Consider the following 25551-nt stretch of genomic DNA (forward strand, 5'->3'; position numbering starts at 1 on the left):
TGTTGTTCCCTCGTCCCATCCTCCTTGCCTGCAGGTGAAGTGCAGACTGCAGCTTTAGTTGGTATTCTGTTGCCTTTCCAACCCCTCCATCAATCTCTTTCCCCTGCTATCTGCCGGCCTCCACACCTCGTAGTCACCCAGAGCAATGACCCGGTGCCTCACCCCAGGGCCCCTGAGGGACGGGCATGGGGACACACACGTGTGTATATCTGGCCCACGTTTTTGTGTTCCCCGCTCTTAAAGTCACAGTAACCATTTCAATCGTGAGTGACATCATTGAAAATACTTTTTAAGGTTTCTTTTTTAATGTACACATACAGCATAGTATACGGGGCAGCATATGTGTACGGGGCAGTCATGGCCTAATGGTTAAGGAGATGGGCTTTAGATGGGTGGGAGGCAGGTTTAAATCCCCCCTTCCACTCCTTACCTCAGACCATGACTGAATTCTAAGTATTCATTATGACTGGGAAAATTGCACTTTTCCTACATGAAAACATGAAATCTTCTCCATCGTCCACCAGAAACAGACTTTTCTAGCTGCACAACTCACTGTACTTTAGTCATACTAATAAATATTAGTTCATTATATAGAAAATATTGATGAAAAGATAACATTTGGCAGTAGGCAGCACAGTTTCAATGAGCAGCATAGTTGCAATACCTACTCTGGCCACCATCCTACACAGTGCACCTTTAATCATTAATCTAAGACAGAATTTAGACAGGAAATCATTTTTTTTACATGGTCTAACCCCTCTTTTGTCTGATGACTAAATTGCTTGCTTCTCCCTTTTTTAAAAAAATGACATAATGGCACCACCACTTTTAAATCAACCATCTGTCTGAGAGGCCTTTTTCGACAGGCGAGAAAGTTTTAATGCTTGGTGCCAGGGCAGGGTTACATGAGAGTTGTCTGGCTGTGAAGGTCAGCAGTTGAAGTGTGAAGATTGAAGAGATGGGAGAAGTGTGGAGAAGTGTGTCTGAAGGAGGAGGGTAGGGACCTGGGGTGACCGCCCAGGGAAGTTTCTAGAAAGTAGTTAACCATGCCTGCTGCATCTCCTACAGCTGTGACTGTGACTATGAAAGCATGTATTTTCAACATGGCATCCTACCAGAGCTTCGCATATAAGACAACGCGCCGACTGGAACGTCTCCCATCGCATTTTTGCATCGCGATTTGCGTTTTAAGTGGTGCTCCACAACGCCCTGTGACGGGTTAGGTTTAGACATGGGTTTGGTCAGGCAACAGCTTCGCTATTTCTCTTCCTTGTTTTGCTGTTCTTAGCAAAAGGAAAGCGTCAGAAACGTTGCTTTACCGACAGGTTAGGGTTAGGCATGGTTTTGGCCAGGGCACAGCATTTTCGCGTTTAGCAACAGAAATTCGCTGACACAGTGTGCCAACTTGGTCATATGATAAAAGTGCTTTCCCATGGCGTTAAGAATCGCGACTCCACTTGCACAGGCGTCGTACCTCAACACAGAATGCTCTGGCGTGAAATAAACATGCCTTTGCATGATGCCATTCAGCTATTCTCCTGTATCGCCCCGTGCAGTCTGTGAAAGTTTGTCATTAACCGGCCCCACAGATATCATATATGAAGACTAGATACGTCATTGCGTATTTCAAGCACGTACGCACAGGTCGGCCATATTAGCGCAGCCTAAACTCTCCACAGACCCTCCGTTACACCTGAAGTAAAGTGAAGAGTTGAAACGTTGGGATACTTAAAAATGTATGCTGTTGCTTCGCTGAAATATTGACACGTGTTTATAAATGGTAGGGCTCCTTAAGACTGGGGTAAAACGCCCAGGAGAGTAATAGGCCTATGCTTCCCACTTAACCTATTTGTCCAAAAAAATAGATAGACCTAGAGCTAATACACATTTTAATCATTGCTGTGCGTTACGTTGACGGCATGGATATATTCATTGCATCAAATTATAGACGACAGAGATGACGTACTGGAAGAGAGATGTAGCCTACAGCGCAACAAGTTAATTCTATCTGGATGGCTTTAGCGTCACGACTCATTTTGAACACAAGGTGGAGCTGTCGAAACCAAAGCAGAATGTAGACTAAAGTGAACGTTTATCTGTTATTTTACTGAAAACATAAAAGATTAGGCCTACGTCGTGCATTTGTTTATGGGGTCTATTTAATTACCTGAATAAGCCTACTGAATTATATTATACATGATTTTAGACCTATGAACATTATAATATAATGTAATATAATATAATAATAATGTGGATATGCATCACTATGCAGTATCAACATATACTTTCGTTTGGAATTTTTTATATTGTGTAAAAAACCAACCCTTTCGAAAATCGAAATAAATTTGAGGGAATTATGGCCATCTGAAGAGTATACAACACCAAAAACTCATTGCAACTGGTTGAGCCAGTAGGCTGCTCTATCATGGCCGCCATGCGCGGACGTTCGGCTTGCATGACGGGAACGCGGACGACGCATCTAGTCTTCATATATGATGTCTGTGACCGGCCCTACCATGGCCTAACGGTAGGGAACTCGTCTACTATGTGGCCGACCCAGGTTCGATTCCCGGCCCGGGTCCTTTGCCGGCCCTACCCCATCTCTCTCTCCCAAATCGTCTCCTGTCACCATCTTCACTATATTGTCAGCAATAAAGTCAAAAAGACCAAAAAAATATATATATTAGAGATGCACCGGATCCTGATTTTTAGGATCCTGCCGGATACCGGATCCACTGCTTAAGATCCTGCCGGATCCTGAACCGGATACCGGATCCTACGAAAGGGTTGAAACACATAGCCTACTCACACACGTGGGCCCTTTTTATCACGTTGGCTCAAACTATTTTGACTGAAAAGCCTCGGCTACCGGATCCTGGATCCTGGAACCGGATCCGGATAGTCTGAAAAACCCTATTATCCTGCCGGATCCGGAACCGGATCTTGGATCCTGTACATCCCTAATATATATAAAAAGAAAGTTTCTCATTATCCATTACTGCTGTATCTCCTGGCGGCGAAAGCAATACATTACACGATGGATCACATTTCTACTAAAACTATTAACTAGGCTCAAACAAATATTGTACAAAATGGCAGGAGTAGAAAATTGAGTACTACCCAACAAATCAAACATGCAGTAGCTACATATTAAATAAAGGAGCTACATATTTAATACATATTAAGTATGATATTTTGGCCAAGCTGAGTTTAGATTGGAGATTGGCGTTTTCCACCTTGACTAAATCTTTGGTCGTTACTTGTTAATATAATAAAAGCATTGCCAATATTTTTGGACGAGCATTATGACAACAGTTCACTTTGTTAACTTGTATGTAGTTACTGCACTTTTCTGAAGTAGTAAGACAGAGCAGTCATGTAACTGGAAAGGTCACTGGCAAGATGTGTGAAGATTGAAGTGATGGAGTTTGAGGATGTGTGCGCGTGTGTGTGTGTGTGTGTGCGTGCGTGCGTGCGTCTGTGTGTGTGGCCGGGGTGGGGAGTCAGGGCACTTGTGGTGACTGTGAAAGCTTCTGATTATCAGTCTCTGCTGCCCCTCCTGCAGCTCTGACTGAGACAGAGTCTGACCCTCCATCTCTGGATCCCATCTCCCCATGCAGCTGGCTGACTGCCTGTGAGCAGTGTTTGACGCTGCAATTATATGCCACAGCTGTCAACGTGTTGGACTCTGCATTTCTCCTCTGATATGTGCTAGGGCTGCACGATATCAGAAAAAAATGTGATACTTGATAACAGCATGCAATACCGATAATGATATTTAAACAATGTTTAGAAATATAGCCGGGTGTTTTTCTTGTCATTAATTTGTCGGTCTTTGTGGAGGGCGTTGCTTTGGTCATGTCAGGCTTCTTGCGCATTTGTTGACATTGACAAAGTGATTGGACTGCATAGAAATCATAGAAATGTTTTACTTGTTTGCGATAATGAAGTCATTTTCGTGATACACATATCGCCACTCTTGATATCGCGGTTTCGATACATTTTCGATGTATTGTGCAGCCCTAATATATGCCACAGTTGTGACTGAAAGTGTATCACACTTTCTCTCCGTCCTGTATCCCCCATACAGCTGTCTCTCTGACTTTTCACTCACTCTCTCTCTCTCTCTCTCTCTTTCTCTCTCTCTCTCTCTCTGTTCACTTAGTGTTTTTTTAATGATTGGTCTGGATTTAGAAATCATTGTTAATACATGTTCCAAAAGTCAAAGTCTCTTCTTTCTCCTTTTCTCTCTCTCTCTCTCTCTCTCTCTCTCTCTCTCTCTCTCTCTCTCTCTCTCTCTCTCTCTCTCTCTCTCTCTCTCTCTCCTCTGCAGCCGTGAGGACGTGTGGCCCTGGCTGGCCAAGTCCCTGTTGCCGCGGCTACTGGATGGCCCCGCTCTGATGCAGGCCACGGGCAGCCTACTGCTGGGAGCGCCACGCCTACGACAGATTCGAGAACCCACAGGTAAGGAGGGAGGAAGGGAGAGAGGGAGATAGAGATACGAGAACCCACAGGTAAGGAGGGAGGAAGGGAGAGAGGGAGATAGAGATACGAGAACCCACAGGTAAGGAGGGAGGAAGGGAGGAAGGGAGAGAGGGAGATAGAGATACGAGAACCCACGGGTAAGATTCAAGATTCTTTTTAATGGTCCCAAAGGAAATTTGTCTTGGACATACATAGCTGCCACATACACACAACACTGATACACATGACGCAAAAAAACATACATACATTCATACATATATACATAAACTGCCATCATAGAGATATTCAAAGTGCATATCTACAGCTTCCTACACACATACATAAGGAGAGGGGGGGGAGAGAGAGAAAGAGAGAGAGAGAGAGAGAGAGAGAGAGAGAGAGAGAGAGAGAGAGGTGGGGGGCAAGACAGATATGAGAACCCACAGGTAAGGAGGGAGAGATGGAGGGAGAGAGGTGGGGGGGTAAGACAGTGGAGGGAGGAAAGACAAATGAATAGAAGGAGTATGGGGAGGGGAGTGAGGAGAGCTGGGACGGAGAGAAGAACAAATGTGAGGGAGGGAAGAGAGGAGTGGAGGGGATATAGGAGCCAGACAAGCAAGCAAGAAAGAAAGAAAGGAAAGAAGGAAGAAAGACACACAGAGACACAGTCACACAGCCAGACAGGCAAGAATAAAGTTCCACATTGCCTGACGCACATGGCTTTGCACACCACATTGGAGAGGTGAGGAGAGGAGAGGAGAGGAGTAACTTTGCAACTTTGTCTCATAATAGCCCTCTGAAGCTGCTTATCTATACTAAAGGAAGAAAGAAAGACGCAAAACAAGAGACCTGAGTAGAGAATTGCATGATGGCAATGGCCTTAGACCACAGTCCGTTAGGTAAAGAGGTGAGGTCTAGACCTTTTCTCTCATAGTCTTCTGAAGCTGCATGTCCATCAACCCAGACACCCTGAAAGAAAGAAAGAAAGAAAGAAAGAAAGAAAGAAAGAAAGAAAGAAAGAAAGAAAGAAAGAAAGAAAGAAAGAAAGAAAAACAGAAACACAAAATGAAAAAAAAGGAATCAAGTGCCACATGGTATGATACAGATGGTCATGGACAATAGTCACTAAGGTGAAGATGATAGGTCTTTGTGAAAGCAGCTATGCCATAGCTACATGACTGGGAATCACTAAGGCCACATTCAAAGAAAGAAAGAAAGAAAGAAAGAAAGAAAGAAAGAAAGAAAGAAAGAAAGAAAGAAAATAGACCAAGAAAAAAGCATATCAACAACAAGGCATCAAATGCTTAGTTTACTGTTTGCATTTGGTCCTGGAGAACATTGTAACTAACACTAGAAGGTGAAGAGGAGTTGTGTTGCCTTCAAATCTTTGTATCATGATCTTCTGAGTTCTCCGTATGTCTATCACCCAGGCCACATTGTGAGCTCTTTGAAAGACTGTCTCTGATTGACAGGCAACCTTCTTTCATAGACAGCTTGTTTCCTTCTGTTGTGGCATCCGTAAGAGGGGGAAAAAAGAACAAACAAAAACTCTGGACAGCATGGTTGTCAAGATAAATGTCAGATTCTTGGCTTTTGATATGAAGTGAGCTTTTGTGTTCTGACCGTACAAAACAGTGTTTCATGAACACCAAAGGTTTTTGAAGTGAAAGTGATGCCTGCTTTTATATCTAGCAAAAACAAACATCAAGCATAATAGATGCAAACACAAGCGGTTGGAAAATATGCATCTAGTGGGGAGTTTGCAAAAAGAAAACTATGAAATTTACCTAAACACTACACACACATTTTCAACAATGATGTGCTTTTGTTGTGTTTCTCTATTGATCAGTGAAGTCATTGTTTTAATTTTTATGGTTTGAATTTGAGAGAGAGAGAGAGAGAGAGAGAGAGAGAGAGAGAGAGAGAGAGAGAGAGAGAGAGAGAGAGAGAGAGAGAGAGAGAGAGATAGCATTAAGCTACTTCTAATTGCCCTGACACAACCTAAAACAAGACAATATATATATATGCAAACCATACTTAGATGGCTTTTAAATGTCTTTTATAGCATTTTAAAAAGACCTCCTCAAATAAATAAATATATAAATAACAGAAACAAAAACTGATTCGATGTTTTCTAGAGAAAAAGCCACTCAAATGGAGAGGGACATTTTTTAAACTATATATTTTTAATAAATACATAAATAAATAACTCTGATGTTGCTTTCTCGTCTCATCAGACTGTCCATCTGGTGGTTCCTTCCCATCATCCTCTTGGTTCGGCTGTGCCCTGAGGGACCATGCGGTCGGCTGGACTGGCCCCGGGGCCAGGCTCTCACCCAACTGGACTCTCAGCACCAGCGGGAGCGGAGGGTAAGGTTGAGCCATTTATTTGTATTTTAAATTCTTTTTTTTTTGTAAGTCCTTGAGGTAAGGCCTGGACTTGTAATCTGACATACTATACAGATGGACCGACCGTCTTCAGGGGATTTTTTTGTATTAAAATTATAAATGTCTTAAAACTATTTTAATTTGTCTAAGTTCTAGTTCTAAGTTTTAGTTAAAAAGCACTAGTTAATACAGTATGTACTTTTATTTACAATAAGATTGACTAGATGTTTTTACTTGAAACTAGAAAAACAAGCTTGCTAAACTATTTTTTTGCAGTGTACCGTTAGTATACAACAAGGCCACATGCATACGGTATAATAAGCACTAACAACATGAGCATGGAAAGAAAGATTTCAAAAAGATTCTCAGAAGCTCAGCGCCAGCGAGAGTGTACTGTAGGGTGATTTAAAAAAACAAGACTGTATCATCAGGCTTGATATGGTAAGTCCTTGAGGTGTAGCGTCTTGTTTTAAAAAAAAGCTCCCCAGTATTCAACTACAGTATATAACAGGCCCAGCCCAGACACACATAAGCAGTAATGACTTAGGGAGGATACTGTAGTAACAATCTAGAGTAGGGCTGCACAATATATCGAAAATGTATCGAAATCGCGATATCAACAGAAGCGACATGCATATCGCGTAAATTACTTAATTATCGCAAACAAGTAGAACATTTCTGTGCAGTCCAATCACTTGCTGAATGTCAACAAATGCGCAAGAAGCCCGCCATGACCAAAGCCACGCCCCCCACACAGACCGACAAATTAGTGACAAGAAAAACACTCTGCTATATTTCTAAATATTGTTTAAATATCGTTATCGAGGTATTGCATGCTGTTATCGAGTATCGATTTTTATTCTGATATCGTGCAGCCCTAATCTAGAGTTTTCAAAAAGTTTCTCACCCAGTTGGAGCTTCAGTTCCAGTGGGAGTGTAGGTTGAACTGAAACGGAGTGCTGTAGCATCATTGGCCTGCACTACACGATTCTTTATTTTTTATTCCTTTTGGCTTCACATCATTAGAAAAAACATAGCTTCTCAATTGGGTAAGTCTTTGTTAAGTCCTCAGGGTACGTCCTTGAGGTGTGGTGTCTTGTTTTCCAGTGGCAGAGTAGAGTAGAGTAGAGTAACTCAATTGATCCGGAAGGAAATTAAGGTGTCCAGCAGCATACACAAATACACAAATTAGAATATGCATTGCACGGCAGAATACACAAAGTGTGTATCACACACTTCATTCAGACATGAATAGCATGATTCCTCATAGAGATGGCTATAGTATACAACAAGCCCACTCACCCACAGAAACACTGCTAGGATCAAACAACACGACTCCCAATTTTGTGTCCGATTTTGCCGTCAGGTTGAGCCGCACACATAAAGAGAATCGCAACTGTCAATCTTATCCCTTAACAGTGTTTGATTTCTACCATTTACGATCGGCGACTCTTTGAGCTGCCAAAGTTTTATCTTAGACCGTCGCACGCGACAAGGAAATCTTCCCCGACAATGGGTTGGGATGGTCCCGGGGGGTAACGTTCCACCGATTGTCATAAGGGGGGTTTTCAGCCGAGAATTGGGCCGATAGTCGTGTAGTTTGAGCCTGGCCTCACCCCAAATGCACTTCTTAATATGAAGCCATTTGCCTGAACTCTTTCCCTCAACTCCCTCTCAGAGACGGATTATGATTTTTAATGCAATGTGAGAATGTAAATACAGACACTTGGGCTTCAGGGCCCCCCCTTGAATCTTGGGCCCCTAGGTCTGGGCCCAGTAGGCCCGTGCAGTAATACACCCTTGCTCACCCCAGATGCACTTTGTTATGTGTAGGCCTTTGTAACCTCGCCTGAACTCTGTTCCCTCAACTCTCCTTCACCACACTCAGAGTTCCACTGCTGTTTTGGTGTATCCATAAGTGCAATCGTAATGACATGAGAGTAGAAACTAAGGATTCAGAAATACTGTTGGACCCTGAGTGCCGGCGAGAGTGGAAGTTGATTTGAAGCACAAGGCTGCACTACCGTGCGTTGGTTTTTTTTTCAACTCATTTTGCGTCACACCGGGTTTTTTTTCACTACTTTGTAATTGGTATGGTACTGTTCGTCCTTGAGGTGTACTGAAGGCTTCGCATCTTGTTTTCCCACACACACACACACACACACACACACACACACACACACACACACACACACACACACACACACACACACACACACACACACACACACACACACACACACACACACACACACACACACACACACACACACACGTGCACACACTCTGACTGACTCACCCTAAATGCACTCTGTAAAGCAACCTGTCCTTACCTCTGTCCTTACACTCCCCTTCACCCATCCATCTCCGTTCCATTTCTCCTGGCCTTTGCCTTTGCAGGGCGGTATTGATGTGCCAAAGTAGACTAACAATGTGAACGTACTGTAGAGACTGAGGACAAATGCCTTTGACGCCATCAGACTGCCCAGCGAAACATGTTATACAACATATCTTCATTAAAAGCAAACCCAAGAGGTATACAGACAGGACAAATGAGGTGCTGTTAGGAGGTATACAGACAAGGACAAATGAGGTGCTGTTAGGTCAGTTCACGGCCTAAACTCAACTGACAAATGCACGTTAAAATCCATGTAACGATTGCACGCAGTACAAATGTACAGCAATAGATAGCTTTGTATGATACAAGTTCAGTGTGTTCAAATATTGTTACAGACATTACATTTAGCAGACAATTTTATCCAAAGCCACAAAGGAGGACATTAAGAACGTACATACATTCTATGTATGTCTGCTGTTGCCCAGTCTTGCACTTTATATGTCTGTGAGGGTATTGTATAGGTACTCTAGTAGGGCTTTCAGGCACCTGTTACGTTCGCCACTAAAGTGCTTATCTGCGAACCGCCCATGTTCATACCGGGCTCTGAACTTTTCCCGCACGTGACCGTATTACCCGGATGAACCTGGTGACGCCTTCGCTGTCGTCACAGTTCGAAGAGAAAAACCTAGTATTTTGCGATTCGCATTGCGAACCAACTTTACGGTTCGCGAAAGCTAAAATCTGTGGCATGAACACGACGGCCGGTTCGCGATTAGGTGCGGGAACGGGCACCGGCACGGTTCTCAGACGGCCTGAATGCGCTATAGGTGTAATGTATGTGTACTGTCTATGTCTAATTGTCTATGTCCACACCTAAAGTCCATGTCTATGTCTGCATGGGAAAGTAAGAAACGTAATTTCAATTCTTTGTATGACCAGTGCATGTAAAGAAATTGACAATAAAACCGACTTGACTTGACTTGATATTTACTCCAAATGGGTGTCGCGCCGTTTTGTTTTTAGCCGGGAGGGTGCGTTGGTTCCACAAGTAATCCAACGAAGCAGCAAGGAGGAACTCGCACACCACTGATGCCGATGCATAAAAAAATTTAATGCATAAGGAAAATAAAGGTGCTACCCAGTGAAGTGCAAAACGTTTTCGTTGGTCTGAAGGACCGAAAACGTTTTGCACTTCACTGGGTAGCACCTTTAAAAATAAATTAATAAATAAATAAATATTTTAAAAATTATGCATCGGCATCAGTGGTGTGCGAGTTCCTCCTTGCTGCTTCATTGACTTGACTTGATACAATGTGTGGGGTAAAATACAGAGTTCACAGGCACAACTGTGTGGACAGGCACTTTGTTCTTCTGGAAAGAAACTGCAAAAAAAATTTACACCGACAGTACACCTTTAACAATGAGAGAATAATAAAATGTAAACTTATGTTTGTTTGTGTGTTTGTTTGTTTGTATAGGGCGTGGCACTGGGGCAGGGCAAGAGTGTACGGCAGCGGTGGATTCGTGCAGGAGCTGACCACAGACACAGAAGTTTCCAGAACCCTCATACAACACCTCGACGCAAATCAGTGGCTGGATCCACTGTGAGTGTCATTTAATATCTCTGTGTGTGTGTGTGTGTGTGTGTGTGTGTGTGTGTGTGTGTGTGTGTGTGTGTGTGTGTGTGTGTGTGTGTGTGTGTGTGTGTGTGTGTGTGTGTGTGTGTGTGTGTGTGTGTGTGTGTGTATGCAGGGCCGCTGACAGCTTGGGCTGGGCCCAGGACAAAGTCCTCTGAAAGGGCCCCCAACCCAATATACTCAATGTAATGAGGACCCAATTATGGGCCCCACATCTCCTTGGGCCCGGGACAACTGACCCCTTTGTCGACTTCCCTATGTTTGTGTGTGTGTGTGTGTGTCTGTCTGTGCGTGTGTGTGCGCGTGTGCGCGAGCGTGTGTGTGTGTGTGTGTGTCTGTCTGTGCGTGTGTGTGTGTCTGTCTGTCTGTCTGTGCGTGTGTGTGTCCATGTCTGTGAGGAGAGAGTCCACACAGGAACTAATGACAGATGTTATTTTTAACACCATATCAAGGGAGCAAAACAGTGTCTGATGACTTTTCTCACTGCACTGTTATTGTAGGAACTGTGGGAACATTTTTAATGTGTTGTGCCCACATAATAACTACAATTTCCTATGTTCCTGTCTGTAGTGTATTTATTTTGCAGTTCCTCAGTCTTGAGTAGCTGTTACTTTCCTTTCATAATGCTTTGTGCTTGTCTAGTCTTTCCTTTAAAGAGACTGATAACAATGGTGACATGTTAATTTAACTTATTTCTATTTTAGTACATCTAGTATATGTATCCACAGGTTATATTATCTACAAACACATACAGCATATAGCATCTAACCCTAACGTCGAAGTTAATCTAGGTTCCCTTTCCACCAACTCAGCTTACGTGTGTGTGTGTGTGTGTGTGTGTGTGTGTGTGTGTGTGTGTGTGTGTGTGTGTGTGTGTGTGTGTGTGTGTGTGTGTGTGTGTCTGTGTCTGTGTGTCTGTCTACTAGGACGAGGGCGTTGTTTGTGGAGTTCTCGGTATACAACACCAACACCAACCTGCTGGCCGTGCTCACCTTCCTGCTGGAGTTTCCCGTGTCCGAGTCCAGCCTGGCGTCCAGTTTGGACCTCAAGGCTTGCCGTATGCACCGCCTCAGCCAGGGCCTGGACCTCCCGCTGCTGCTCACGGTAACTTTTTTCTTTAAGTTATTTTTGGGGCTTTTTATGCCTTGTATTTAGGGTAGGATAGGCAGGCTGTCATCATGCTTTAGCGTATGTATTGCACGCTAGTGCATTCAGCGTGTTGGTGCGACGCATTTTGAAGTTAAAGCGTGCTCCTCAACGCAACGGTAAATCGCTTTCATGCACTTTTGACACATGACGAGGTTTGCGCAGTTTTCCCGCTGTGCAGGGCCGCGTTATCCTATGGTGCAACCGGTGCTGTAGCACCGGGCCCCGCCACTAGAGGGGGCCCCGGACTGCGTGAGATTGGAAAATATGAAACGATATTTTGAGACGATCAATTGTACTTTTGACGCATTTCGCCATAGGCAAACAGAGGCGCATATGTATATCTTGTCACCAGGCTAGACAGGCAGCTTGGGCCCCCCAAGACTGTAGCTGGCTGGGGAACAGTAGTGGTGATTTGTTACAAGTGTTCTTACTTTTTAATTTTCGCTTGGCCCCCCTACTGAGCCTAGAATCGCCTCTGCATGCACGCAGGAATCGGAGGTCTTCGGAACTTCTCATTTCAGTCTTCTGGTTGTGTGCCAAAAGGAGAAAACGGTGGCCAATAATTTTTGAGTTTGATGATGGGCTACTGTCTAAAAAAAGATGAGGAAGTCGGCGTCAGCACTTGCTTCAGATTGTACGGATAAACTGCCCGGCATGGATTAACGCATTGAAGAGAAGGTTGGCAACGTTATCTATTTTTGTAATGTCAGTGTTATAATCGCTTTTTGTAATTGTTGCATAGCGATCATGGACTTGTGCAATCATGTAGGCCTAAGCTAAGCAAACAGAGCACAGCACACCAACCTAACTTTATCTTATTCTATAGTTAAAACATGGGGAAATAAATCACGCACCCAACTGCATTCGCGAAACAAAAGTCTTGCATGGCGCGGCGAGGACCACTTGGTGTTTTTTAAAAAGTTCACAATGCTACGTAGCAAGTGCACCAACCAGTACTCAAACATGCCTGGGTACCACTCGCGGATTGTTCAGTTAGCAAGTGGCTCTTATCTGGGAGAAAAACAAAACTTTTGTGATACATCCACATCCACATCTAAACATTACGAGTTTGCACCGTAGTCTAGCCTACTGTAATGATTGCATAGGCTACTATTGCAGTGTAATGCGCCACCTAGATGAAAACCTCTGACTTTTTAATTGGTAGCCTATATGGTACATTTTGAGGGGATTTCGTGACAGCTTCGCTTTGGTTCGCTGCTAAGGGGATTCCCCTTCCTCGCGACAAGCGACAGCTGATCTTTCCTTTGAGACAGCCAGTCTTTCCATTGGAGGTTACATTAATTAACACGTGTTTCCCACGACGGTTTCGATTCGACAAATTGGTCGGCAGCAACGTAGCAAAATTAAGAGACTTTTGGTTGTGCTTCTGTTTGGTAGTTCTTCTAGCTGAACCGACGTTTACTCTGCCAAACGATAGTGTACAGTATCTCCTCTATGTCCGCTGGCTATGCTTCCAATGGCTTGCGTTGCGACTGGTGAACTCAGCAGGGGGTTCAGCGCACCCTTTTTTGTGTTGGAGTAGAACGTGTAGCCTGCGTTGTTTCATGCGTTTTGAATATGGCTCTGGTGTAGGGGCCCCGGATTGCGTCTGCACCGGGCCTCGGCGAGGGTTAACGCGGCCCTGCCGCTGTGTCAGCGATTTTGTTTTGTTTCAGCGCATTTCTGTTACTAAAGGCAAGTATGCTTTGCTGTGCCCTAACCAAAACCACCCCTAAACCTAACCTGTCAGTAAAGCAATGTTTCTGCTGCTTACAAATTTCTACCTAAATTGTGCCTAAACCAAAACCATCCCTAAACCTAACCTGTCACAGGGCGTTGTGGAGCACGCTTTAACTTGGAAATGCGTATTGGACACACGCAATAGTGGGTTCAAATCAGCGTGTCATAGATACGCCTATGCATGATGACATGTTGGGATAGGATAGGAGGGGATAGTGGGAGAGTACGATGGTAAATGAGTGGAAGAAGGGGGGATTGGGAAATTACCTCGGACCGGATTTGAACCCAGGTCCCCTGGCGTAGTGAGCTTAGTGAGCCACTGCACCCCTGATGGTAACTTTTTAAATGGGCTTTTTCAAAGTTTTTTTTAAGTGGGTGGAGTTCCCTGAACTCAGAATCTGCCTCAACTGCGAGGCTGGAGCCTGGGTACTGGTCCACTGTTTACTCAGTAGAGTTTTCTGTGTCGAAAGGAAACTGTGGATTTTGTTTTTACTTCTACTTTTACTTTTGACATCTCTGGCTCTTTGCCTCAAAGTGAAAGGTATTTTTTTTACTTTATGAAAGCCAAAGATCTAATGATCAGAGATATCAAGAACCCAGTTAAGTAAAAGTAAAAACCCTGCCACAGTTTCCTTCTAACAGGTGTAACTTCAATAAGTAGCTGCTGTACCTGTCTGATTCAGAGCTGGTTAGTTCAAATTTGAGACAGGGTTTTTACTTTCTGAGCCCTGGATAGATAGCTCTGCGCCTCACAGTAACTACAGCAATGACTCCCCACAGTACAGTATAGAGACCAACCGATATGTTTTTTTTTTTTTTTAAGGCCGATGCCGATACCGATATTTAGTGGTCAGAATCAGCCGACGTGACCTGCCGATTTTTTGGGCCGCTTTTTAGGGCTGATATGCTATCGTAATGTACTTAATTGGCATGCTAAAATGCTTTGTTAATGAAAAAATATTAATTTTTAAAAATGTTTTCACTTAGATTGTCCGTTACTATATTTTAGAGCGAAACATCACTCTGGTGGTCATCAGCATTGATCATTCTAAGTAAGAAAGTCTAAATTCTAAATAAGAAAGTCGTCCGATGCCGATTTATTTAAAAAATGCAAAAATCGTCCGATTAATCGGTCTGTCTCTTGAGATACTATAAGTAATCACATCACCATACCGTGCTCCTCAAAGTGCTAACGACAAGGTGTGTCACAAATGCTCAGCTCAATAAAAGCAGAAACCGTGCCACAGCTATTTTTGCCCAACACAGGTGACTTCAATGAGTGAACTTGTCTATCCTATCTTCACGAATCGGCTTATTCAGAGCTGGTCATCTCAAATCTGTGGCATGGTTTTTACTTTCTGAACCAGGGATTGACACCTGTGACACAAGGATTGACACACACTAACTGCAGCAATGACTCCCCACAGTACAGAAGATAAGCAATCGCATCACAAAGTCGTAGGCTACTCCTCAAAGCGCTAACGAAGATGTGTCACGAATGCTCAGTTCAGTAACAAGGTGTGTGACGAATGCTCAGTTCACTTAAGGTACAAACTGCATCGGTTATTTTTGCCCAGCACAGGTGACTTCAACACGTGAAGACAGGTAAACACGTATGCTCTTTGAAATCGGCTGTTTCAGAGCTTGATGGTTCAAATCTGTGGCAGGGTTTTACTTTCTGAACCAGGGATTGACACCTCTGCGGCACACACAATAGCTGCAACAATGTCCCCCCACAGTACAGAAGATAAGTAATAAAATCACAAAATCGTGCTCCTTATAGCGCTAACGGCAAGGTGTGTCACGAATGCTCAGTTCAATAAAAGCAGAAACAGTGTCTGTCACAGCTATTTTTGCCCAACACAGGTGACTTCAATGAGTAAACTTGTCTACCTGTTTTCACATGCGTGTTGCAGTACAATCAGCTGATTCAGAGCTCGCTAGTTCACATTTGTGGCAGGGTTTTGTACTTTTTGAACCCTGGGTGGATGTACACACCTCTGTGGGGAATCATTACTGCAGTAGCTGTGAGCCACAGTGGCGTGGCAGATGAGTCATGACATTGATATTATTTTTTTCCTTCATCATGATACTGTACATCTAACTTCAGAAGATAAGTTGCTAAAGCAACAAGATGAGTGCATAGCTTTCTACTGTGTATGGAAATAAATCAAACAAAATAGAAACAGAGTAACTGATCTTTTTCTTTAACTTAAATACAAACACTTGATACACAAGGGGCAAAATAGATGAGTTCAAGTTTTGGCAAAGGACGCGCTCAACTTCTTCGCTCACCACGCACTGATGAAGGCTTGATAGCCGAAACGCGTTTGCTTTTTGGACATGGTGATGAGACACAGTTTGTGAGTGCAGATTTGTCTACCTTAAGCAAAATAGATTAGCCAATTGGCTAGTGACTCTGAAATTGTTACCAGCCACAGCCAAGTTTTACCAGCATTTGGCCGGTTGGCAGGTGCCAGTGTCAAGCCCTGGTACACACCTCTGTGGGGAGTCATTAGTGCAGTAGCTGTGAGCCACGGTGGCGTGGCAGATGAGTCATGACATCACCACATCACATGGGGGATGGTGGTGGAGAAGGCTGGTTGCTATTTTTGCCCCTTGTACAGTACAACCAGTAGTGTCACTGTGGACACAGTGAGAGAGTGTGTGTGTGTGTGTGGGGGGGGTGTGTGGGGGGGGGGGGGGGGGGAGGGGTGGGGGGTTGTGTGTGGTATGGTGTGTGTGTGCGTGCGTGCGTTATGGTGCGTGTGTGTGTGTGTGTGTGTGTGTGTGGACTCGTCATCAAGCTGCTTTAAGAGCTCAGCAGGGATGCACGGCTCAGCACCGTGGGGTAGCTGACTAACAACAACATACAGTAACGAACAGTCATTCCCCTGGCAACCCCACGCAACACTCAAGACGTTCATCTGTGAGCCACAAGCAGGGCTGGACTGGAGATCTGGCACACAGGGCATTTTCCCAGTGGGCTGGGAGTCCCCAGGGGCCGATACTGTTGTTGTGTGGTGGTGGTGGTGGTTGTTTTCCTGGGGATTGGCCCACAATTTAGAGGGGGAGGTCCATTGTTCCATCCTCAATTTAGATAGTGGATTCAGCCAGTCAGGATATAGCATGACAATGGCCAGTGGATGTGTTGGGGGGCCTGTCTATGCCAAAAATGCCCGCCCATTTTTCGGTGCCAGGCCATCCCTGATGACGAGTCTGACGTAATCCTGACTGGTCTTCCCTCTCTCCTTTTTCTCACTCTTCACTCCCTTCCTCCTCCTCCTCTTTCTTTCTCTCTCAATCCCCCCATCATTCATTCTCTTTTTTCTCATCTCCCCTCCTCTCTCCTCCCTCTCCTCTCCTTCCTCCAATCCGCTCTCCCCCTCCCTCTCTCCTATCCTCTCTCTCCTCTACCCTTCCTCCCCTCCACTCTCCCGTCTTCTCTCCTCCCTCCCTCTTTTCTTTCTTTTCTCTCCTCTACCCTTCCTCCCCTCCACTCTCCCGTCTTCTCTCCTCCCTCTCTTCTCCCCTTCCTCCCCATCTCTCTCGCCTCCTTCCCACCTCTCCTCTCTCCCCTCCTCTCTCTCCTCTCCTCCTCCCCTCCTTTCCCCCTCCTCTCCTCTCCTCTCTCCTCCCTCTCTTCTCCCCTTCCTCCCCATCTCTCCTCCCTCCCTACTCTCCTCCCTCCTCTCCCCTCCTCCATTCCTCTCCTCTCCTCCTCCCTCACTTTCTCGCTCCTCTCCCCTCCTCTCCTCCCTCTCTTCTCTCTCCCCTCCTCTTCTCCCTCTCCTCTCCTCCATTCCTCTCCTCTCCTCCCCTCTCCCTTTCTCGCTCCTCTCCCCTCCCCCCTCACCATCTCTCTCATCTCCTCCCTCTCTTCTCTCTCCCCTCCCCCTTCACCATCTCTCTCCTCCTCCCCTCCTCTCCCCCTCCCTCCTCTCCTCTCCTCCTCCCCTCCTCTCCCCCTCCCTCCTCTCCTCTCCTCCTCCCTCTCCTCCTGCAGGTCATCCTGCTGGGCCTGGTCCTCTTCTTCCTGGTGCGCGAGGGCTCCCTGGTGTTTCGCGATGGCGTGCGGCTCTACCTGCGCCACCGCGGCCGCGGCGTCTGGAGCCTGACGGCCTGTCTCAGCCTGGCGCTCGCCCTCTGCTGCGCCGCGCTGCACCTGGCCCGCGCCGCCGACGCCGACCGCCTCTGGGACGCCCACCTCCGCCAGCCGCAGCGCCACGCCCACTTCTACGGCCTCGCCCAGCAGAGCCAGGCCCTGGGGGTGCTCAGCGCACTGCTACTCTTCCTGCTCGTGCTGAAGGTGAGGAAATGAACCGTGAGCATTCAACTTAAAGGGACACTGTGTGAGATTTTTAGTTGTTTATTCCCAGAATTCATGCTGCCCATTCATTAATGTTACCTTTTTCATGAATACTTACCACCACCATAAAATTCTAAGTATTCATTATGACTGGAAAAAATGCACTTTTCATACATGAAAAGGGGGATCTTCTCCATGGTCCGCCATGAATTTCCATTTTTGGCTGCAAAAATGACCGTACTTGGACCATACCTGAATTTTTTTTTATTACTTAGTAAACTTTCATGTAAATATCAAATTTGGTGATAGAAAACCCAGTTTGAATGAACAGCATAGTTGCAGTACCTTTATTGACCATTTCCTGCACAGTGTCCCTTTAAACATACAACGCAACGCACAACACAGAACGTAACTTGAAGTTAGACATACAGCATAGGTAAAGAGGTTGCATGGGGTTGATACTGCAGAGCCAGGCCCTGGGGGTCCTCAGCGCACTGCTGCTCTTCCTGCTCGTGTAGAAGGTGAGAAGATGAGAGATAAGACAGATGACGAGACACACAAGATATGCCATATGTTAAGAGGCTGCAAGGAGGTTAATACTGCTGAGCCAGGCCCTGGGGGTCCTCAGCTCACTGCTGCTCTTCCTACTCGTGCTGAAGCTGAACAAGGGGGGAAGAGAGGATGACAGATCAAATGGCTTTGCTTATCAGAGCCAGACCCTGAGCGTTACAAGTCAAGTCAAGTCAAGTGTGCTTTTATTGTCAAAAATCTATGTAACAGGGTTAGGACAGAAGTTTGAAATTGCGTTTGACCAGTCTACAACATGCAGTTAAACTGAACATGCTGTACATATAAGACATTGACAATAATCACCTACACACACACACAGAACATGTATTTGGATCGCCACACAGGGAAGGATTACAGATCCAAACATTAATGGAAATATTCTGCAGATTCTCTCTCTCTCTCACTCTCACTCTCACTCTCACTCTCACTCTCACTCTCACTCTCTCTCTCTCTCTTCTCTCGCTCTCTCTCTCTCTCACACGCACGCACGCACGCACGCACGCACGCACGCACGCACGCACGCACACACGCACACACGCACACACGCACACACGCACACACACACACACACACACACACACACACACACACACACACACACACACACACACAGTGGTGCAGACAGAAGAGCAGATAGGCTACACCTGTTACAACTGGTGGCTGGTTGCCCTGGGGTGCCACGGTCACTACAGACAGGGAGACAGGGGAGATTTGTGTGTGTGCTATATGAACAGATCAGGGGTCCGCTTCTCCATTCTTGTCGTTGCTAACCGTCTTAAGACCGTCTTACCGTTCCCTTGGATTTAGTGGTGAGCGTCGCTGTCGAGAAAGAGTTGAGTCGCTCATACGAAGGACTTTGCTAACGACGATAGCAAAGACGCTTTCGAGAAACGTACCCCAGAGACAAGAAAGCTCCCGCACACTGTTCACATTTGCAGCGTTAAATAGCGACGTTTCGGTCTACTGACCTTCTTCAAGCAGTTGAAGAAACCTTGCTATTAACGCTATAAATGTGGACAAAGTGTACAAGAGCTTTCTTGCCTCTAATGTTTGTAGTGTTCAATAGCAACGTTTCGGTCTATTGACCTTCTTCAAGCAATTGAAGAGACGTCGCTATTAAACGCTACAAATGTGGACAGTGTGTGCAGGAGCTTTCTTGCCTCTAATGTTTGTAGTGTTCAATAGCAACTTTTCGGTCTATTGACCGTCTTCGAGCAGTTGAAGAGACGTCGCTATTAAACGCTATAAATGTCGACAGTGTGTGCAGGAGTTTTCTCATCTCTAACGTTGGTGACCCAGGGGTTGCCCTCCAACGCACCTGACTAAAGGAGGTCTCTACACAAAAGAACATGAACAGATCATGTCATAAGTAATATATTGTGCGTGTCATACATGTGGGTGAAGCTGACTTCACACAGCAGAGAGTTTGACCACGAGACATTCTGTGTACTGTTACTGGAATAGATCCTTTTATCTCTGATTTCAAAACCAATTTTCTAACTCTGCCTGATGAAGGTCTAAGGACCGAAAGCTTGCAAGTCAAGTAAAGCTTCTTTACACAAAAATAGACCTGAAGTGTGCGGATTGCCTTCTTTTTATACAGAAAACCAATTTTCGAACTGTTAGGGTCACGGCTTCCCCTACACACCTCACCACCATGGGCCGCTAACATGCAGTTCACTGCTTTAGCTTCAATGTGCTTGTGATCCATTAACTGATATGTAATGTATGATGGGTGATATCCGATACATATGTCAGGCGTAACGTGATACATTAACTGATATGTTGTGTAATATCTGGTACATGTAACATGAACAGATTTGTATACTGATTTATAATTGGAATCATATCTCCCTAAGGGAGGAGGGAATACCCTAAAAAGGGTACTGAATGGTTTTGACAAATAGACAGTCTCTACGCCTTTGGGACATCAAATGCTTTTCCATACAATTTTCTTTTTTCTTTTTGGACACTGTTATGGCAGGCCACAAAATGTTTGGTCGTATTGCCAGTTGACACTGTCACTGAAAATGTATGGCAACCTAATTGTCAGTTTCCAAAGAAGCCCAGTTCATGACCTTTTTCAAGATTTCTTGGTCCCTTTAACGTGCATCTGTAATGTGTGTAATGTTGATAATGGGTTTTTTTTATTATTATGACTATTTATTGCTGTGCGTCTGAAATATTTTATGTCCTGCTGTTGTGCCCTCTCGGGTGCCAGACAAAATGCCTGCGAGGCGAAACAAAAAAAAGGTTTCATTCATCATGTTTTATCCTAAAACACTCGTTAGCAGAAGAAACATCGTTATGATTGCCCTTAATAGCTGCCGTGAGGACGTTGTGCAGTTATGTAAGATGTGGCTTGCTATCTTAAGAGTCTTTTATTCTGAAAATCTGCCTCTACTGACAAAGGCGATTTATCGTGTGCACCCAGGGCCGCTGACAGCTTTGGCTGGGCCCAGGACAAAGTCATCTGAAAGGGCCCCTCACCCATACATACAATGTAATGAGAACCCAATTATGCCCCCCCTCTGTCCCTGGGCCCGGGACAAGTGTCCCCTTTGTCCCCCCCCCCTTGTCGGCTTCCCTGTGTGCACAGACGTTCATGTTAGTCCCCCCCATTAAAAACGGCCCAGGGTGCTCTGTAAAGCAATTATTTTCACATTTAGTCACAACGCAACACAAACCCCATGTATCGCCTCGGGATTCAACAGCGTCTCGTTTGTGGGGTATGACTGTGGTTTTGCCTTCCCCCCGCTTTTAACTGCAGTTTAAAAAAAAAGAAGCCTAATAAGTTAATGTTTATTTTCAATTTGTTTGTTTACCTCAATGAGCTCCTCCACTTCTCCGCCTCTTTAAGCACAGCTGAACTCCCAGGCTTTTAAATGAAATATAAATGTTTATTTTTCTTGATGTTAGTTTTGTCGTTTTGATCTGTATGTTGTTATTATTCCCCCCTCACCATCCCCTCTCTTTTGATTTTTTTTTTCTTCACATTTCCATTTCATCTTTCAGAGCATAATGTGCTCCAGTTTGTTCACTCGTTTAGCTTTGACAGTACAGCAGTTAGTTACAACTTTGGTATTGATTGCTTATTTTCGAATGTGCTTTCCATCCATCGTTATAACACACTGAAGAAGATTACCACATGCCACTGCACCTGTACAAGGGCATGCATAAACTTGTCAACATTTTATTAAATGTCTATCAATAGTCTAAAATGAACGGTCTATTAATGTCAACATTTAATTAAAGCCGCGAGCGGCGATGACGGGCCCTCGCACCTACGGTTCAAGGCATATCGCCTGAAATCCCGCCACATCCTGCCCAAAACAAAAATGGAGTCTCTACGACGTTCGGTTCACGAGATAAAGATATTTAAGAAATCCACTTTTACTGCAGTTCATTTGCCTAACACATGGTGGCGCTATATCAGGTTGCCATAGTAGGCATATAGAAAAAGGTTTATATTCATCATATGCATGAACAAGTGCATTTGCACTGTTTTAAAAACACTGCAAACAAATGGTGGCCAACTTCCTGTTTCAATAAGAGGTCCAATTATCTGACTTCCTGTTGGGCGTGGCCATGTCACTGCATTACATTTTTTGTTTGTTTTAGTCAGATACATATCCATAAAAATTTTGAAGTGCGTAGCTTGAACTTTATGCCGAACCCGCCCCATAGGCCCATGACTTAAGGGGGCGCTACAGAGCCCATGTACCGAGTAAGGGGCGGGGCTTGTTTGGAGAGGTACGTGCTGTTGTACCAAAGACCTGTGCGAAGTAACTTTGAAAGATATGTATGGCAACCCCCTCAGAAAGGGCACATTTTCTGTGATTTTTTCATCAGAATTCATCAAGCCGCCATCTTGTTTTCTTACAACATATTGAAAATTCATTCACAAAATATCATCTCCGATGTCTTAAGATCATTTACAAATTGAAACGAAACCGAACAGTTGTACGGTTCAGGACAAGTACATCAAAGTTCGTGGTATGAAAATTTTGTCGCATGTCAAAAGTTGCATTTCATGTCCAATTACCTCACTTCCTGTTGGGTGTGGCCATGGCATTCTAAAGACTTTTTTGATTGGCTTAGTGAGATACACACACACACAAATTTTGGAGTCCGTAGCTTCAACTTTATGCCGGTCCCACCCCATAGGCCCATGACTTAAGGGGGCGCTACAGAGCCCATGTGCTGACTAAGGGGTGGGGCTTGTTTTGTGAGGTACGTTGTGTCCTACCAAACAACTGTGCAAAGCAACATTGAAATATATGCATGGCAGCCCCCTCAGAAAGGGCATAGTGGAGGCACATTTTCTGTCATTTTTTCATCAGAATACATCAAGCCGCCATCTTGTTTTCTTACAACATATTGAAAATTCCTTCGCAATATATCATCTGCAATGTCTTAAGATCATTTACAAAATGAAACGAAACCGAACAGTTGTACGGTTCAGGACAAGTACATCAAAGTTCGTGGTATGACAATTTTGTCGCATGTCAAAAGTTGCATTTCATGTCCAATTACCTCACTTCCTGTTGGGTGTGGCCATGGCATCCTAAAGACTTTTTTGATTGGCCTAGTGAGATACACACACGCACGCACACATTTTGGAGTCCGTAGCTTCAACTTTATGCCGGTCTCACCCCCATAGGCCCCATGACTTAAGGGGGCGCTACAGAGCCCATGTGCTGGCTAAGGGGTGGGCTTGTTTTTTGAGGTACGTTGTGTCCTACCAAACAACTGTGCAAAGCAACATTGAAATATAAGCATGGCAACCCCCTCAGAAAGGGCATAGTGGAGGCACATTTTCCTGTCATTTTTTCATCAGAATACATCAAGCCGCCATCTTGTTTTCTTACAACATATTGAAAATTCCTTCGCAAATATATCATCTGCAATGTCTTAAGATCATTTACAAAATGAAACGAAACCGAACAGTTCTACGGTTTAGGACAAGTACATCAAAGTTCATGGTATGACAATTTTGACGTAATGTCAAAAGTTGAATTTCTAGTCCAATTAACCTCACTTCCTGTTGGGTGTGGTCATGGCATCCCAAAGACCTTTTTGATTGGCATAGTGAGATACACACACAAAAAAAAATTTGGAGTCCGTAGCTTCAACTTTATGCCGAGTCCCACACCATAGGCCTCATGACTTAAGGGGCGCTACAGAGCCCATGTCCTGAGTTAGGGGTGGGGCTTGTTTTGAGAGGTACGTTGTGTCCTACCAAACACCTGTGCAAAGCAACTTTGAAAGATATGCATGGCAACCCCCTCAGAAAGGGCACAGTCGAGGCACATTTTCGGTCATTTTTTCATCAGAATACATCAAGCCGCCATCTTGTTTTCTTACAACATACTGAAAATTCCTTCGCGATATATATCATCTGCGATGTCTTAAGATCATTTTACAAATTGAAACGAAACCAAACAGTTGTACGGTTTAGGACAAGTACATCAAAGTTCATGGTATGACAATTTTGTCGTATGCCAAAAGTTGACAAAAGTTCAACTTTAGCTCCAATTACCTCACTTCCTGTTGGGTGTGGCCATGGCACCTTAAAGACTTTTTTGCTTGTCTTGGTGAGTTATACAAGCACAAACAATTTGGTGCCCTTAGCTTCAACTTTATGCCGGTCCCGCCCCATAGGCCCATGACTTAAGGGGGCGCTACTGAGCCCGTCGGCCGATTTGGGGGCTGAGCTTTATTGGAGTCCATCGTGCCACCATATCCAACACCTGTGCCAAGTTTCGTTCAAAGTTACGCATGGCAACCACCTCAAAAATGGCCCGACGTGCGGGAAAAATGTATCACAAAGCAAGAACAATAGGGCCTCGCACCCTCCGGTGCTCGGGCCCTAATTAAATGTCTAATAATAGTCTACAATTAAATGCCTATTAGTATATGAATAACATGTCTACCAATAGACATTTTAACAAATGGTCAGAGAAATGTATTATCCCTTTTTCCCTGTGTCTTTCAATGTAACTTGACTTCATGCTGTATGTCTTTCAATGTAACTTCACTTGATTGTGTCTTTCTGTGTAACTTGACTTCATTTGACATACAGACTTTGTTCTGTATGTCTCTCTGTGGTAACTTCACTTGATTTTGTGAGACTTTCTGTGTAACTTGACCTCATGCTGTGTGTCTTTCTGTGTAACTTCCCTTCATGTTGTGTGTCTTTCTGTGTAACTTGATTTCATGTTGTATGTCTTTCTGTGTAACTTACTGCACTTCATGTTGTATGTCTTTCTGTGTAACTTCACTTCATGTTGTGTCTTTCTGTGTATCCTGACTTCATGTTATGTGTCTTTCAATGTAACTTCACTTCATGCTGTGTGTCTTTCAGTGTAACTTCACTTCATGTTAGGCCTATACGTCTTTCAATGTAGCTTGACTTCATGGTGTCCTTCTGTGTGTATCTGCAGGCGTCTCACCAGTTGCGGTTCCTGAGGGAGTGGGCCGTGTTTGGCCGGGCCCTGCGCCGCTCGCTGCCCGACATCCTGGCCGCCTCCCTGGCCCTGCTCATACTGCTGCTGGCCTACTCCTACACCGGACACCTGGTCAGAGAACACACACACGCACACGCACTACTCTACTCCTACACCTGGTCAGAGAACACACACACGCACACACACGCACTACTCTACTCCTACACCTGGTCAGAGAACACACGTACGCACAGACAAACGCAGACACGCACGGACACACGCAGACACACACAGACATACACCCTGCACACTTGCTTGCACGCGACTCATACGCACACAACGAGGGAACTGTGACGGATTTTGTTATGTGTACGAACCGATACAGATGAAATATCAAAACCATGTTTGACACTGTTTAGGACTGATAGGAAGTCTTAAAACTCACACAGTAATTAATCAAAATGTCCTGAATTCCCCATTAGGCAATTAGTATTCAGAAACAGATGC

The 25551-nt window shown here is 44.7% G+C and overlaps 1 protein-coding gene across 1 annotated transcript in view; it reads left to right on the forward strand.

Annotated features, from left to right (window-relative positions):
• The window catches only part of pkd1a (polycystic kidney disease 1a), a 224946-nt gene that overhangs the window by 192662 nt on the left and 6733 nt on the right, over nt 1-25551 (forward strand). Inside the window, exons 45-50 of the mRNA XM_063202618.1 lie at nt 4334-4464; nt 6702-6834; nt 10669-10794; nt 11754-11931; nt 17723-18025; nt 25042-25176. Of these exons, the coding sequence (XP_063058688.1) occupies nt 4334-4464; nt 6702-6834; nt 10669-10794; nt 11754-11931; nt 17723-18025; nt 25042-25176 (1006 nt within the window). The remainder of the gene's footprint in view (nt 1-4333; nt 4465-6701; nt 6835-10668; nt 10795-11753; nt 11932-17722; nt 18026-25041; nt 25177-25551) is intronic.

This window comes from Engraulis encrasicolus, chromosome 1 (genome assembly GCF_034702125.1).
Source record: "Engraulis encrasicolus isolate BLACKSEA-1 chromosome 1, IST_EnEncr_1.0, whole genome shotgun sequence".
NCBI lineage: Eukaryota > Metazoa > Chordata > Actinopteri > Clupeiformes > Engraulidae > Engraulis > Engraulis encrasicolus.